The 17779-nt window shown below is 52.1% G+C and overlaps 1 protein-coding gene across 8 annotated transcripts in view; it reads right to left on the reverse strand.

The window, feature by feature from the left end:
- FGD3 (FYVE, RhoGEF and PH domain containing 3) overlaps nt 1-17779 on the reverse strand; it is a 79870-nt gene that overhangs the window by 12950 nt on the left and 49141 nt on the right. For all 8 annotated transcript variants that reach the window (XM_035301192.3, XM_035301163.3, XM_035301160.3 and 5 more), the window contains 9 exons: nt 17293-17449; nt 12729-12867; nt 11939-11997; nt 10123-10269; nt 8318-8410; nt 5887-5966; nt 3578-3608; nt 3027-3134; nt 1060-1122 (listed from right to left, as the gene is read on the reverse strand). In XM_035301192.3, the coding sequence (XP_035157083.1) occupies nt 1060-1122; nt 3027-3134; nt 3578-3608; nt 5887-5966; nt 8318-8410; nt 10123-10269; nt 11939-11997; nt 12729-12867; nt 17293-17449 (877 nt within the window). The remainder of the gene's footprint in view (nt 1-1059; nt 1123-3026; nt 3135-3577; nt 3609-5886; nt 5967-8317; nt 8411-10122; nt 10270-11938; nt 11998-12728; nt 12868-17292; nt 17450-17779) is intronic.

Consider the following 17779-nt stretch of genomic DNA (forward strand, 5'->3'; position numbering starts at 1 on the left):
TCCTCTCGCCTGTTGCGATGTATTTGGAAGTCCCCCCACGCCTCCGCACTCCATCCTGCCCCTGACACTACATCCATCCCAAGGCCTCCTCAGTTTCTTCCTGGTTTCCCAATGCATGGCCAGCCCAGATCACGATGGGTGGGCCTGGTAAAGCTTAGGTCACAGGAGGGGCCGGCCATTGGCCAGCCCACCTGGACAGACCCGTATGGGGTGGGGCTGGGGCAGCCACCTGGGGCCACATCATTCCTGAGCCTGCACAGAATGTGTGAGGTGAGGCGAGGCACCTGGAGAACCGCCCTCCCACATTTGGGTGCAGCAGCCACACTGGGGTGCTCCAGGGTGACGTCGCTATCAGCGTTGGCAGCCTGGGTGCCAATGATGGTGGCTCCAGGTACAGATGCTCTCGGCACTCATCCTCTTTAACTTCCCAGATTAAACGGAGAGAGGCGGGCCTCATCCCAGTTCTCATAGCACGTTCCTGGCAGACGGGCGCATGGACACAGCCTGCCTGGCCTGGAGCAGCACCTTTGGGCACTGGCTGCCGTAAGGCACATGAGAACACAGATGGGGCGAGGCAGGGAGAGCCAGGCCTCCCTGGCTACAGCTTGGGGTGAAGGACTAGGTGGTCTTCTGCATTACCGAGCCTCCTAAGGTCCTTGCACTGTTAACACATGCTTTATGGGATGATTCACACATGTTAAGAGCATAAATGTTCACTTGGAGCTCAGAGGATTCTCACGTGTGCACAGCTGTATGACCACGTCCTACCAGGTAATGGACATCCCCACACTGACAGGCCTCCCATGTGCCTGCCTCACAGAGTCCGCTGCAGTGACCATGCAGTCACCAGCACCTGGTCTCAGACACAGCTTCGCCTCTGCACATCCAGGCCCCCATCACAGTAAGCAGGGCAGGCTGGCCCCTCAGCCCTCGGCCTCCAGGAGGACCCAGTCTGACGCTCCCTCTCCATCTTCCCTACAGGTCACCCTTGTCTGACCGTCCCCCCCCCCACACACTCTGCCTTTCACCCCTGCTGACTGCTGAGCATGGGTCACTTACCCCTGCTGCAGCCCCACAGCCTTCAGTGGTCACCACAGGCTCCACAGGGCTGGTGTTTGTGATCTGGAAGGAAACAGAGATTGAGTAAGAGGCGATTCCAGGGCCATGTGGCCCTATACAGTGGGGGTGCTGTTCCTGAAGCCCCAGCACCTCCATGTGTTGAGGGCAGGCTCAGGAGCAGGAATTCCCAGGCCTAGGTTTGGCTATGCCTCTGGGGAAGCTGCTCCCTCCCTGGGGCTGCCTGAGCAGGAGGCCTCTCCTAGAAGGGGCATCTCCCAGTGCAGTAGGTGGCTAGTGGGTGACGTCTCCCTATGGCCTGCCCTGATCAGGAGCTCTAACTCACACCAAGTCACCCAGTGGGTGAGGAGGGTCCCTCTGTGCTCTTTCTCATCCTCCACAGCTCGTTATGGGGACGCTCTGCAGCTCCCCACTTTCTCAGCAGAATGAGGCTCTGGGCTCAGCCTCTGAACAGAAAGGGCGTGGCCAGCTTTGAGGACAGCCAGGCTCAGTGTCTTATGTTCCCAGGTCACCTCCACTCAAGGCAGTCCCAGGATCTTCCTTACCGGATGGTGCAAAGTTCTTACAAAGTAGGTGCAGAAAGCAGGGAAAAACCTAGTGGACTTGATGCAAATATGAAGTGGATATGGGGGAGGTGAGCTGTGCCAGGCAGACTCCTGGAGCCAGTGGGGAGGGCAGAGCCAGCCTGGAGTTGGGATTCAGGCCTGCAGGGTCAGGGCCAGGCAGTGAGAGTTGGGGCACCCTCACTCTGAGTCATGCCTGGTGCCCCTGTGAAGGCTGGAGTGGAGGGCCTGGCACAGGGCTCAGGGCACCGTCTCTCCTGGGTGCCTCCCTGGATGCATCCTTGCTGCATCCCCAGTACCTATGCCTTCTCCGGAGCCAGCAGCTCCAGGGTCTTCCTTGCAGTGGGCAGAGATTGGGCTCCTCACCCAATCCTCTCTCCCTGACTCCAGGGAAGTGCCAGGGAAGAGGGGCTTGGCTGAGAGGCTGCAGCCCTGACTCCCTGTCCAGGCCTCTTGCCAAGGACCCTGTAGTCCTGCCTCTTGCCCAGCTCAAGTCTCCACATGAAATCCCCCTTGGGGCAGCTCGGCCTCAGGATGGGGAGTGAGATGCTCCCACTACTTCCCCCAATGGGCTCTGAGCCCACCATCTCCCAGGGCATGGGGGCACTGGGGAGAAAACACAACCACAGAAAGGGGTCTGCAGTCATGGGCCATGCTGGGCCAGACAGAGTGGTGTGCAGGCAGTATACCACGGCCCTGTGATGCTGGTTCCACCACCCATGGCCTGGGCATGTCACCGAGCTTCTCCGAGACTCAGTTTCCATGGGGATGATGTAACAGCCCTTGGTGTGCAGGAGGCTGTGCAGAAGGCACTAGACAACCAAACAGGTCATGCAGCAGCGCTTCCTCCATGCCCACGTCCTGCTTTCCCACCCACCCACCTGGGCACTGACCATGGGCCTGGGGCGCAGCAGGCTGCAGTGGGCCCTTAGTGGAGGATGGGTAGGGGTGAAATTAAGTTCAGCCTGAAGCTGCCATGGAAAAGTAGCTGACTGTTTAAACCATGTTCAAATACAGCAAACACAGAGCTGTAACCAATCCAGCTGTTTCTGTGCCTCAGTTTCCCTTTACTATCCGTGAATCTTCTCTGACCAGGAAACAGCACAGGGGGCTCTCTGGACCTATTCTGAATTCAGGGGTTATTGGGAAGCAGAGGGAGTGGGGGTGCTGTTTCATCCACAAATAGTTGTTCGCTCAATTAAATTGTTAAATTTAATTTGTCAAGTTTTTTCTTTTAACTCAAGGGAGTGCCCGCTGTCCTGGTCCCTGGTGCAGCAGGAGGAAAGCCTGGGGACCAAGCTGCCCCCCCGAGATGGCAATGCCTTCTGCTCCCAGAAGGCAACCGGTCCCCTGATGGTCCCTCTGCGCCCCAGGCCACTGACTCACAGGTGCATCTGGAGAGAGGCTGGGGTCCTCATCCTGGCTGAAGATACCACCGAAAGCCTTGAAGGTCTCACTGTTCTGCTTGTGCTTCTCGATGGTGGCCTGGATGATCTAGACACAGCAACACAACAGCAAGGACCATCAAGGGGTGTAGGAGGACGCTGCCTGCAGGAGGGACACGCCTGCCTCTGTCCCAAGGATGGGCCCTATCGTTCCCAGAACAATGCCCAGGCCACTGGCCATCTCCCTTCCCCCTACCAATGATGTGGGCTCCCCTTGGAGATGTCCAGATTGAGGAGATCCACCCCGAACAAAGAACCTGGCCTGTGACTCCACCAGGCCCATTCATGTTTCTTTGGGGGCCTCAAACAAATGAATGGGTTGAAAGGCTTGTGGAATCTTAAGGTGCTCATGAAGGCACAGTGTGGTCATGGCATCCCTGCAGGATGGGGCACAGGGCCGTCAGTCCCAGAGGCCAGGGCCCCCATCCTCTGCCCCAAAATGAATGGCCTTACTGCTCAATCACTTTGTCACTTGAACTTTAGAAGCTTCACCTGAATCCATTCTTTCTTCTCTTCCTCTGTCCTATAAAACCAAAACAGTCTTGTATTAATCCAGTCGTGGATGCTGACTCTAAATGAGCAGCCCTTTCTCAGCCCTGCAGCACACCCCTGAGCCACACACTGGCTTGTCAACACAGCTCAAGGATTGGAAGATTGACCCCAAGGGCTCCAAAACACTCGTGGCCTGGTGGAGTCAGGTGAGCCACACAGAGTTCTCTGCAGTGGCTGTACATCAATGCCTCCTTGGACCATAAATGGGTCATTATGAAGATCCCACTGTTGGTGGGGTGTGGGAGACCATAACTCCCATGTATGGCCAGTCAGAGCACGGCCTGACACCACCTTAAAGGGTAGTGTGGTAACAGCCACCAGTATTTCAAACAGATGCACTACCCTGTGACCAGCAATTCTACATCAGCAATCTATCTCAAAGCTATAATTACACATACTCAGAAATGCCTAAGAAGAACGACACTGCTTGCAGCACCATTTGTGATGGTGAGGTTGCAGGTAGCACAGGTCCTTGTCAGCAGGAACTAGTTAACGATCATAATGGAAAATTACGTTGCTGGCCTGGTGCGGTGGCTCACACCTATAATCCCAACACTTTGGGAGGCCGAGGTGGGAGGATCACACAAGGTCAGGAATTCGAGACCGTCGTGGCCAACATGGTGAAACCCCATCTCTACTAAAAATACAAAAAATTAGCTGGGTATAGTGTTGCACACCTGTAGTCCCAGCTACTTGGGAGGCTGAGGCAGGAGAATTACTGGAACCTGGGAGGTGGAGGTTGCAGTGAGCTGAAATTGCACCACTCCACTCCAGCCTGGTAACAGGGAGAGATTCTGTCTCAAAAACAAAAAAAAGAAACAAAGAAAACAAAAGAAAAGAAAATTATATTGTTTTAGGAATGGTGTTCAGATATGGGATGATTCTTGACAAATTAGTTGAAGGAAAGTAAGATGCAGGGCACGTTACAAAGCAAACAGCCATCTATGATTTAAAACACAGATATATGTGCTTGTGCATAGAAAATCTTAGCAGGGGCTGGGCGTGGTGGCTCATGCCTGTAATCCCAGCACTTTGGGAGGCCCAGGCAGGTGGATCACCTGAGGTCAGGAGTTTGAGACCAGATTGGCCAACATGGTGAAACCCTGTTGGGTTTTCACCAAACAAAAAATTAGCCCGGTATGGTGGCACGCGCCTGTAACCCCAGCTACCCCGGAGGATGAGGCAGGAGAATCGCTTGAACCTGGGAGGCCAAGGTTGCAGTGAGCCGAGATTGCACCATTGCACTCCAGCCTGGGCAACAAGAGTGAAATTCTGTCTCAAAAAAAAAAGAAAACAGCATACTAAAGGATACTCAAGAGAGGACTAAGAATGTGCTGGGCATGCTGAACACAAGGTGGGCAGAGGCTGAATTTTCATCAACTTCCTTTGGCACTGAAACCGCCCGAATAGTCCCATAGATAGTTTTTCCAATAAACATAGAAACTGACCCTCTGGGCCGGGCGCTGTGGCTCACGCCTATAACCCCAGCACTTTGGGAGGCCGAGGCGGGTGGATCACGAGGTCAAGAGATCGAGACTTTCCTGGTCAACAAGGTGAAACCCCATCTCTACTAAAAATACAAAAATTAGCTGGGCATGGTGGCACGTGCCTGTAGTCCCAGCTACTCGGGAGGCTGAAGCAGGAGAACTGCTTGAACCCAGGAGGCAGAGGTTGCAGTGAGCTGAGATCCCACCATTGCACTCCAGTCTGGGTAACAAAAGCGAAACTCTGTCTCAAAAAAAAAAAAAAAAAAGAAATTGACCCTCTGATCTTAAAGCTTGAAACTGTTTTATCTGAGCTTCTTCCTCAGAAAATACCTTCATGCTTCTCAAAAGAAACCCATTAAGTAACTGAAACTCACTAGGTCACCACATCCAGACAATAAGCTGCCCAGACCCATTCTTCCTAATTGCTTCCTCCTGCTCTACTTAGTTCCTTTCCTTATACATTGTTAGATTTTTCCCCTGCTGCTTAAGCTCCTAGTTTTAGTTGGTCAGGGAGATGGATTTGAGATTGAGTTCCCATCTCCTTGGCCCCAGCACCTGATTAAAGCTTGTTCCTTGGTAATAACCATCTTGGTGATTGGCTTTCTGTGCAGTGAGCAGCAGGACCTAGATGGAACCCTAGTGTTTTGGTAACAGTACTGTTACACTTTAACCCATGCATAAGTAAAAATATAATGCAAGGTTATTCAGTTTACAAGAAGACATGAGGTTAAAGACATTCCCTAGAAACAGCCCGTGCGGTACCGTGTCTGCAGCTCCAGGGACCTTTTTTTTCCCGTTATGATGAATGTATGTGCTGTATTTGGCTTGTTGGTATCCTGCACCTGAAGGGGAAGGGACAAAGAACAAAGCAAAACCAAGATGGTCATTTTAGCAGGTCCTTAACTCTAGCCTCATGTTCTCCGACTTAGAAGTATTTCCCCAAGGAGGTAGCAGAGGTGAGCCTGTGGCCCCATAGTTCTGCTATGGGAGAGGGGCGCAGAGGCTCAGTTCACTGTGGCTGCTGCACGAGCTGGTCCACTGGGGACAGGGGGCCTCCCGTCCTGCTCTGACACACCTGGGACTGCTCATCTTCTGTGCTTGGAATTCTGTTGACCAAACCCACTTTTCAACACCCAGCCCATCAGGCCTTCTCCCCATGTCACTCCCACACATCCCACTTGAAGACAAGCCATTCCCCACAGGCACCACTGGGCACTGCCCCCCAGAGCAGCCATGTCCCCTTAGGAGGGAAAGGGATCTGACGAGAAGAGCGAGGATGGTCTTAGCCACCCTGCAGATATCTGAGCCCTTGAGCAGGTGGGGCCTGAGATTAGAGATGTAAATAGAACAATGTATGCCCAGAATAAATGAAAATGGGGTCACTTCATAGAACCGCAGCCTCAGATTCCATCCTCTCCCATCAGGATGAGACCACAGAGACCACGGCACATGTGGCGGCTCCTGGTGGTCCCCAGGCCAAACCCCCAGGAACCACCTGACCGCCAGCCAGTCAGGCTTTAGGGAAATACAGACCCTGGGCTATGCCCAGAATCCCGACTTTCCCTAAACACAGGGTGAGAACTTCTGTGTTAACATATCAAACCAATTAAAATATGACTGATTTTTTAAATAAACACTAGGAGGACAATGGTTTCTTTCACTATTATAAAAAGCCAGCCATGTAGTTGTGGTGGCTCATGCCTATAATCCCAGCACTTTGGGAGGCTGAGGCGGGAGGATAGCTTGAGTCCAGGAGTTCGAGACCAGCCTGGGCAACATATTGAGACCATGTTTCTATAGAAAATAAAAAATTAGCCAGGCATGGTGGCACATACCTCTTGTCCCAGCTACCTGGGAGGCTGAGGTGGGAGGATTGCTTGAGCCCAGGAGGTTGAGGCCGTGGTGAGCTATGTTTGTGCCACTCACTGCATTCCTGGTTGGCTGACAGGGCAAGACCCTGTCTCAAAAATAATAATTAAAAAATAATAATAAGACAACCTTTAAAAAAAGGTATTTTCTCTAGTCAGTCATTTTTTTTTTTTGAGACGGAGTAACCCAGGTTGGAGTGCAATGGCGTGATCTTGGCTCACGGCAACCTCCACTTCCTGGGTTCAAGGGATTCTCCTGCCTCAGCCTCTGGAAGAACTGGGATTACAGGCACACACCACCTCGCCCGGCTAATCTTTGTATTTTAGTAGAGACAGGGTTTCACCATGTTGGCCAGGCTGGTCTTGAACTCCTGACCTCAGGTGAACCGCCCACCTCGGCCTCCCAAAGTGCTGGGATTACAGGTGTAAGCTGCCAGGCCCAGCCTAGTTAGTCATTACTTTTTTTTCTTTTGAGATGAGGTCTCTCTCTGTTACCATGCTGGAGTGTAGTGTTGAGATCTCGACTCACTGCAACCTCCGACTCCCTGGTTCAAGCGATTACATGAGCCACCACTCCCCACCAGTCATTAATTTTAATGGTATTTCTTAACCTGAATTCAGAGAATGTCAAGGTAGGAAGGGATTTTTGGTGGCATTAAGCAAGTGATTACATATTTTGATTTAGCAAATATTTCTGGAGTACCTGTTAATTCAAAGCCCTCCCTACAGGGGATGGGGACCTATTCCAGCCCCCCAACTCCCACTGCAAGGAGGCATGGAATAGGCCCTTGGAACAGGCTGACAGCAAAGAAAAAGGTCATTGGTCATTCTGGACCATGCCACAGAGCTGCCTGGAACTCTCCCCCAGGCTCTGGTGCAGGAGGACAGGAAAGAGCTCGGGACCCAGGAACCAGGCAAGAGAAGCAGGCCCTCGCCCCAGCTGGATTTCTCCCTGCAACCCTGAGCTTCATCTTTGGGTTTGTAAATAGGGTCCCAAGTCCTAGCCTCACTAGGTGACATGGTTCAGTCCAGGTCCGGGTGCCATCCTTACTGCTCCCTGCATCCTCCAAGGCTCTGCAGAGAGGGGAGTTGGCAGCAACATGGCAGGTGGGCCAAGCAGAGAAGGCTGGAATCCTGCCCTTCCAGCCTGGGGTGCCAGGACCGAGACAATGCCTTGGTCACAGATAGGGTCCGTGGCATGGAGAAGCAGGCAGGGGTGCTGGGCTGCACAGAGATAAGTGCCTCGGTAGCCAGAGCCTGATGTCCCCAGCCCCGCTCAGTGTCCCTTCCAGGGGGACATGTTTGACAGGGAGGAGCTCACCCACCTGGAGGCCTGAGATGTCCATCTTCTCCCGGACGCTGAACTTCTGGCCCATGAGCCGCAGCTTGGGCACGCAGTAAAGGATCATGCTGTTGAACTGCAAGAGGGATGGCACAGGTGAGGAATGGGAGCTGCCTGCAGGCCACCCCCAGGGCCCCAGTGAGCTTCCCACATTGGATCCTTTTCTTTTTCTGAAAATATGTTATAAAGTGAAAAATATTTTTTAAAAGATATGCGCAGGAATTTTAACTAGGGTTAAATCTTTGAGTGAGGAGACTCTAGTCATTAGCTTTATTTTTGTGCATTTTTTTTTTTTTTTGAGATAGAGTCTCTCTTGGTTGCCCAGGCTGGAGTGCAATGATGCGATCTCAGCTCACTGCAACCTCCACCTCCCTGGTTCAAGCGATTCTCCTGCCTCAGCCTCCCATGTAGCTGGGACTACAGGAGCGTGCCACCACGCCCGGCGAATTTTTGTATTTTTAGTAGAGACAGGTTTTCCCCATGTTGGCCAGGCCAGTCTCAAATTCCTGATCACAGGTGATCCACCCACCTCGGCTTCTCAAAGTGCTGGGATTACAGGCATGAGCCACTGCACCCAGCCAAACCAAAACTTTTGAATGAGCTACTGATAGATTCACCAACATGGATGAATTTCTCAAACTCACATGCTGAGCTAAAGGAGACTCATCTCGTGGCATTGATGTGACAGTCAGGAAAGGCAAAATTCTAGAAACAGAGAAGAGATCCCTGGTTGCCAGGGCAGGGGAGCGCTTGCCCACAAAAGGGTGGAACGAGGGAATGGGAGCAGCGGGCGTGGGCAGTGATCAAATTGTTCTGTAACTTGGCCAGGCGTGGCGGCTCACACCTGTAATCCCAGCACTTTGGGAAGCTGAGGCGGGTGGATCACCTGAGGTCAGGAGTTAGAGACCAGCCTGACCAACATGGTGAAATCCCATCTCTACTAAAAATACAAAAATTAGCCAGGCGTGGTGGTGTGTTCCTGTAATCCCAGCTGCTCATGAGGCTGAGGCAAGAGAATCGCTTGAACTGGGGAGATGGAGGTTGCAGTGAGCCAAGATCATGCCATTGCACTCCAGCCTGAGCGACTGAACAAGACTCTGTATAAAAAAAAAAATTGTTCTGTAACTTGATTGTGATCATAACTGTATTCTTCAAAACTTAGAATTATACAGCAAAAATCAGTTTTAGTTAACGTAATTTTTAAAAACTTAAAAAAAAACTTTCAAAGAAATAATTGTTTATTCAAGAAGAATTAGAAGCTAGAGGAAAATGGAGGAGTCATGGTGGGTCTTCTTAGCCGTGGTACCCGGGGTGGGTCTACTGAGCCGTGGCACCTGGGGTGGGTCTACTGAGCCGTGGCACCCGGGGTGGGTCTACTGAGCCGTGGCACCCGGGGTGGGTCTTGAATTATATTTCCTTCCCACCTTCCCCATCTCTCCCAGCCAGGGTTTTCAATAGTTGAAACCATGATTTGCTGCTACAGTTCTCTGTGCTCTGCCTGGTTGCCACAAACCAGAGTCTGCTCATTTCCAGGGAGGAAAGAGGGATTAAAACATGAGATATCTGCAGCAAGTGGGGAAGAGCCGTGGGCAAAAGTTTGGTGCCTGGATGTGGAGGAGTGAGGCTCCCCGTGACGGGCAGAGGGATGCTGAGGGAGCCAGAGTCCCAGCAGAAGATGCCACAGAAGAGCCGTGTCTTTGGACAGCCAGAGCCCTGCTGGTACCACCCTGGGTGTGAGGCAACTAGCAAGGAAGGCTCTGCGGCTGGGCTGGCAGGGGCTGGGCTCACCAGGAAGAGGTGGCGGTCCTGGGCGGTGCCGTTCTTGGCTGACAGCTTCTGGATTTGGCCCTCCTTGATCAGCTCATTGGCCGGGTTGACGATGTCCTCTTCGCCACCCAGCTGCTCGTACACCTCTAAGAGCTTGTGCATTTTCTCCTGCAAGAGACATGGGGCTCAGACACCAAAGGTGTGTGAGGGTGACTGGAGACCCAGAATTGCACCCTTCCTTGCAATGAGTCACTGGTCAAGGTTGGGAGGGAAAACAAAAGAGCAATGCTTGACTTGAGTATTGAATGATGGACTGGAGTTTGCCATCCAGAACATGGTAATAATGATAAACAGTAGCAGAGCTAACTTCATTGCTGTGAGCCAGGTGCTGTTCTACCTACAATACATGTTTTTGTTTGTTTGTTTTGAGATGGAGTCTCACACTCTCACCACAGCTGGAGTGCAGTGGTACGATCTCAGCTCACTGCAACCTCCGCCTCCCAGGTTCAAGCAATTCTCCTGCCTCAGCCTCCTGAGTAGCCGGGATTACAGGCGCCTGCCACCATGCCCAGCTAAGTTTTTGTATTTTTAGTAGAGACACAGTTTCACAATGTTGGCCAGGCTGTTCTCAAACGCCTGACCTTGTGATCCACCCACCTCGGCCTCCCAAAGTGCTGGGATTACAGGTGTGAGCCACCACACCTGGCCTCGATACATGTTTTAACTCACCTAGTGAAGTGGGTGCCATTGTTATCTTCAGACAAGGAAACTGAGGCACAGAGAGGTCGGTTGAGTGTCTAAGACTCAGACTTGGACAATCCATGTCACCTTCCCCTGGCCATGGTGACTGGTGGGGTGGTCATGTGGCTACTGAACAACCAGAGGTGCAATGGGACAGGGTCAAAACTCATGGCCCAGCTCTGAGCCAGAAGCCAGTGCAGCGGAAGGCAGAGCTGAGCCTGCAGCAACCGCAGCAACAGCCACGTGTCCAAGTCTGGACCTGCTGTGCCTTAGCAGCCCCGTCCTTGAACCTGAGTGATCTCAGCCTGCACACCCAGGAGGCGGGCAGGTTTGGCTAACCCTTCTGTCTCGGGCACCAATGCAGGGAGGTGCAAATGGCACTGGGTGTGGGAGCCACTAGAGGAGCCGGCAGCAGAGAGCTTGGAGGAGCAGACTACCGCAGGGGTGAGGGCCTTTTGGGAATTGGGGGAATGGGCAAGTACCTGGAATATACACAGGGGAGCTGGGTGTGCACCTGCCCACTACTAGGGGCTAGGTGTGCAGCTGGTATGTACCAGGTGCCTGGGTGTGTACAGGGTAGCTGGTGTGCAGCTGATGTCTAGTAGTGGAAAATTGCATGCACCTAGCTGGTAGTGGGAGGGCTGGACAAGTACCTGGTGTACACTAGAAGGGCCGGGTGCACATCTATCATGTCCTGGGGTGCTGGGTGAGCACAGAGCCAGTCCATGAAGGGACTAACGCAGCTTAGTGAGTGAATGAATGACAGTAACACTTCCTGCACCAGGTCCTATTCTGAGCATTCTATGTAGTGATTCCTTTAATCTCCACAGATACCCAATGAGACAGGCTGTGTCGGTGCTCCCATTTTATAGATGGGGAAACTCAGGCATAGAGCGCTAAAGAACTCACCAAGGACACAGATCTATTATAGCAAGGGGCAGGGCTATCCAGCTGACCCCTTGGGGATGTAAATGGGGGGAGGTGTAAAGGAGTCATTCGTGGAGCCCCTGGGGATGGGGGTGGAAGGGCTGGTGCACAAGGGCCCCTGGCCCTCACACTTGCTGCAGCACCCCACCAGTCCACCCCCCACACTCACAACTTTCCGAATGGCGGCATTGGAGTGGTTGGCGGCCGTGGAGATGAGCTCTAGAGACCCTGCAGGAAGAAGATGGGTCAGCCTGGGGCCAGGGTGGCTCCGTTTTTTGCTTGCCTGAGGGGCTCCAGGAGAGCTGCCTCCAGAGAAAGGATCTGACTCTGCTCTTGGTCTTTTCCCTGGGTGCCTGGGCCACTCTAGAGGCCTGGCCCAGAGGAAGGGGGTGACCCTACCCCTGACCTTGCCCCTGCCCCTGCAAACACATCCCGTCTTCTGGGGCCAACACCAGACAGGGGGCTCTGATGCTCCATGTACAGAGGCCTGCCCAGGCTCCCTGCCAGCCACACTGGTCGCTGCCCTCGGACTAGGAGCAGCCCGTGCCTGCCCCATGAGGCCCATTCCTGGGGCCTAAGCTCTGGAAAAGACCAGCATTTAGCAGCACCTTCCCTAGACCAACGTCCACCCGCACACTTCAAGCAGGGGAGATTCTCTGCCCTCAAAGACACTAAGTCCCTTCCAGGGCTGTTAGGGGCTCGCTCATTCTCTCTCTCCTTCCTTTCTCTGTCTCTGTACATCTCTTGTGCTCTCCTTCCCTCTGTTTCTCCCTCCCTCTCCCTCTTTATCCCACATCTCCCTATCTCTCTTGCTGTCTCCATCTCTCTCCCTCCCCTCTATCTGTTTCTCTCTCCCCTACCCCCACAACCCCATGACTCACTCTCTCCCTCTCTTCCCAACCCCACAGTTCCCGGCAGGTACCCCTGCACCCTCCTGGGAGCCCTTGGCCCCAGCTCACTCTCTGCGTCCTTCAGGTCTGGGGCATCCTGTGGGAGCCTCTTCAGATAGTCCTTGAGCAGCAGCTCGTAGCGGGGGACCCTCTGAACGGGTTCCAGCATGTGATGCTGCAGCGTCAGGTTCCCGCACACCTCCTGCTTCTGTGGGGATACAAGGAGCATGAGGCACCCCAAGGACACGAGTGCAGATGCCAGCCCCGCCCCAGCTTCTGGCCACCACTGCCCCAGGAGGCTGCCCAGAGCTGACTGCCCTTCAAGACATGGCTGACACAGACCACACTTTACAACTGTGGAAACTGAGGAGAGGAACAAGGCCTGGAATCCCAGGCAGGCTGGCTCTTGGCCCAGAGATGGCTCTCTTTTTTTTTTTTTTGAGATGGAATTTCACTCTTGCTGCCCAGGCTAGAGTGCAATGGTGTGATCTCGGCTCACCGCAACCTCCACCTCTCGGGTTCAAGCCATTCTCCTGCCTCAGCCCCCGAGTAGCTGGGACTCCAGGCGTGCCATCACGCCTGGCTAATTTTGCATTTTAAGTAGAAACAGGGTTTCTCCATGTTGGTCAGGCTGGTCTCAAACTCCTGACTTCAAGTGACCCACCCGACTCAGCCTCCCAAAGTGCTGGGATTACAGGCATGAGCCACCACGTCCAGCTGAGCTGGCTCTCTTAGAAACATCCTCAGTGGAGAAAACAAATGCCTGGACAGGACATCTCCCCTCAAGAGTGGGTTCTCCCCACTCCCACCCACCCGTGGGCCTAAGCAGGGCTTCCCCCACCCCTCTGCTGGGACATCAGGCAGAGCTTTGTCCAACTCTCTCCCCAGGGAATTGGGCCAGGGCCTGTCTTCATGCCTAGAAGCCACTCGGGGAGTCCTTCTGCAGATGGCTGTCTGTGTAAACATACCAGTGTTCTCATGGGTTGCTGAGACCCTCGAGCCCCACCCCCTGCCCAGCACTGCTCCCTGGCTCCCTGCAGTGAGAGGGAGCCAGTTTCCCCTGCAGCACCTCCTCACTGCTGTGTCTCCATCTGGCATCTGAACCCAGATATGTACGCTGAATGCTGCCACCCTGTCACCTCTGTGCTCCCCACTCAGGTCCTGCTGCCCGGATCACTCAGCCTCTGCCTCCCCTGATGATGCCCACTGGGGAGCCTGTGAGGGCCTGCTGCCTCTGTCATCCTGTCCACCAGGTTCCCCACCCACCTGCCAGCAACTCCAGGGCCTCAGCCACCCTCACCCGGCTCAGAGCCCAGAACAGAATGACTTCCAGCTCGGATGAGCTCAAAAAAGCCTGGGACATAACAGGATGAGAGAAACCCAAGTGGACAACCTTCATAAAGACAACTGTTTCTGGCAAGACATCAAGGGAGGATGAAGAACAGGATATTGACATAATCTCCAAGCACCTTCCTACAAGAAACTTTTGTATTTTTTTTTTCATGGAGTCTCGCTCTGTTGCCCAGGCTGGAGTGCAGTGGAGTGATCCTGGCTCACTATAGCCTCTGCCTTCCAGGCTCCAGCAATTTTCTTATCTTAGCCTTGAGTAGCTGAGATTACAGGTGTGTGCCTCCACACCCAGCTAATTTTTGTATTTTTAGTAGAGACGGGGTTTCACTGTGTTGCCCAGGCTGGTCTCGAACTTCTGACCTCAGATGACCTGCCCACCTTGGCCTCCGAAAGTGCTAGGATTACAGGCATGAGCAATGCCTGGTCAAGAAATTTATTAAAAGGGGGGAAAAAACCCAGCTTCCCCTGAAGAGTCCTGGCAGACATGTCCTTAATCAAGTGAATATCCCCAGGACTGGACACAGAGACTGTTCCACCTGGCAGGTTGTGGGAGAAGAGTACACACCTTCCTCACTCCAGGGAAAGGCACAGCCTCAATCAAACCGAGGACAAACAACAGAAAAACCCAAGCAGGCAGTCTACAAGTAACTAGTCTGCACCCCTCAAAAAGATAAGGACAGAGACCTCTTCCAAACCCAAGGGGACAAATGCAATAATGAGTACAGTGTGTGGCCCTGGGCTGGGTTATGGACCAGAAAACAAGAACATTATGGTGACATCCGAGTATGGGCTTCGGAGTAGGCCGCACCAGGACATCAAAATGAAATCCCTGATTTTGATCACTATGCGGGGGATTACACAAGAGATACACCATGTTCACATTCAGTGATAAAGGGTTACGGTGCCTGCAACTTAGTCTCAAAACGCTCAAAAGTCATCATCATCTGTGAGTTGAGAGCGAATAAAGTAAGCAAGACAAAATGTTAAGGATGTTTAACAATTTGTCATGTTTGCAACTTTCCCGTAAAAGTTTAAAGTTATTTCAAAATAAAAGTTTAAAGTTTAAAATATGCTTTGGATTGGTTCGGTGTGGTGGCTCACGCCTGTAATCCCAGCACTTTGGGACGCCAAGGCAGATCACCTGAGGTCAGGAGTTTGAGACCAGTCTGACCAACATTGGGAAAACCCATCTCTACTAAACATACAAAATTAGCTTGGCGTGGTGGCACATGTCTGTAATCCCAGCTACACGGGAGGCTGAGGCAGGAGAAGCAATTGAACCTGGGAGGCAGAGGTTGCCATGAGCCAAGATCTCGCCATTGCACTCCAGCCTGGAGTGCAACGAAAATGCTTTTTTGGCAAGAGCCAAAAAAAAAAAAAAAAAAAAATGCTCACGATTAAAGGAAGGAAACCTGCAAAAGGCCATGGGAAACTTGACTGTCACGCGATCCTGTTTTGTCCATGCCAGGGCTTTTCAGCCTGGTCGCTATGGACATTCAGGTCAGAGAATTCTCTTTGGTGGGCCATCCTGTACACTGCAGCGTGTTTTGCGGCATCCCTGAACCCCACCCACCAAATGCTGGGTGTACCTCCAATGTCTGCAGATATGGCCTGGGATCCCCAGGAACGAAGTTACCTTCAGGGAATGGCTGGACTGTACTGAGTCCAGGCGGAGGGCCCTCCCCACAGACTGCCTGGCCCTATGCCCAGTCTGCCTAGGGTGAGGGGATGCAAGACCAGTGGCTGGCCCGCAACTGGGGCCATGTCTGCCTCAAGTGACCCAGGCAGACATCATCCAGGATACAGCAGTGCTTCAGTAGCTGCTGCAGACAAGTGTCTGCATCCCAGTCTGGAAAGCATCTAGCTAGCCTCCTAAGGGTCTACTGGACCCAAGAATGAGGTCTGCCAGGGATGGACAGAGAACCACAGCCTGTGCCGGGAGAGCACCTGTTTCGCTGCACCCTGGAAGGGCTCATTCAAGCTCGACAACACACGTGTTTCATTACGCCACATGGCCATGTGAATATTTCACTGTCTCAGTGTCTATACAGAGGAAGAGCAACTCCCCCAGAGTAGCCCCTTCCTTTTCTTCATTCTGAAGCCTAGATGGGAGTTGCCAGCTCGATTGGCAACCCAGGAAGAAAACCAAATTAATCCTGATTTTGTCTTATTTTCTTTTTGTTTGTTTGTTTCTTTCTTTTCTTTTCTTTTTTTTTTTTTTTTTGAGACAGTGTGCAGTGGCTTGATCTCAGCTCACAGCAACCTCTGCCTCCCAGTTCAAGAGAATCACCTGTCTCAGCCTTCGGAATAGCTGGGACTATAGGCATGCCAAGCCCAGCTAATTTTTGTATTTTTAGTAGAGACAGGCTTATATAGTCTTGGGTGCTGGGAAATACATTTATAAATAAGCTTTACATTTTAAAAAGTGGTGAATGGAGCTACTTAAAAATAAAAAAATTCTGTAAGGCAAACAACACCATAAAGATAAAAAATAAAAGATCAATGGAGGGAACTAATCTGTGACATGCATAACAGAAAGCAGCTGATGTTCCTAGCATATAAAAACCTTGTGAATCCGAGGTCAAGAGCTCGAGACCATCCCAGCCAACATAGTGAAACTCCATCTCTACTAAAATACAAAAATTAGCTGGGGGTGGTGGCACACACCTGTAGTCCCAGCTACTCGGGAGGCTGAGGCAGGAGAATTGCTTGAAGCTGGGAGGTGGGGTTGCAGTGAGCCAAGATGGAGCCACTACACTCCAGCCTGGTGCCTGACAAAAGAGCGAGACTCTGTCTCAAAAACAAACAACAACAACAAAAAAATACCTTGTGAATCAAGAAGAAAAAGACCAACCCTACAGGAGACAAGAACAGCCAGGGCTGTGAGGAGGCTGTTAGCAGAAGAGAAAAGGAAAAAAGCAATGTAACAGTTAAACAAAAATGCCTGCACTAGAGATCAAGGGCAACTGTGGAAGCAGGGACTGTCCTTTGAATCCAGGTTCCATCAGATAACCGCGCATGATGCTATAGCTTGCACAGCCTCTTGAGCCACAATGTTCCCATGGGAATGCTGATTTGTCTCTGGGGGTTCTTGTAAGGATCAGAGCATCAGTAGAGCATCTGGACACATCCCATCATTTCATCAATTTTCTCCATGTTCCAAAATTTCAGTAATGTCATATATTACTTTTTGGAGATTAAAAAAAATGTTTTTAAAAAATAAAACACCTGGCTCTGTGCATCTTGAGAATATCCGTGTCCACACTCCCGCTGCCTACCTTACCTGGATGCCGTGGATGACGTCTTTAAATAGTGGGGAGCGCTGGGTCCATGTGCTCACCAGCCCCACGGCCCGGTCAAAGTTCTTGACGTACTCCCCATACATCTTCAGGAATGGGGCCAGCTTCTGTAGGATGTCCCCGAGCCGTGGGTTCGTGTCCCTTTGCAGAGAAGTGAATTGTCAGAGAAATAGCTGGGTTCAGTGGGGTCTCCAAGGTTAGTGGACATGAATGCCACCAGGGGAATGTGGGGTGGCGGCCAGCTCTGTGTGATGGTGAGCAAACTGGTCACCCTCTCTGAGCCTTAGCTTCCTCCCCATATCATGTAGAGTAGAAAGTAGTTAACTGGGCAATTAAATAAAAGGTGCCTGTAAAACAGTTAAAAGGGCAAGCTTAGAACCAGTACCCCAAACAGGAGACAGCAGTAGTTGCTGAACCGCTTGAATGATACGCCACAGTTATCAGAGAGAACCAACAAAATCCCAATATGCT

The sequence above is a fragment of the Callithrix jacchus genome, chromosome 1 (genome assembly GCF_049354715.1).
Source record: "Callithrix jacchus isolate 240 chromosome 1, calJac240_pri, whole genome shotgun sequence".
NCBI classification, from domain to species: domain Eukaryota; kingdom Metazoa; phylum Chordata; class Mammalia; order Primates; family Cebidae; genus Callithrix; species Callithrix jacchus.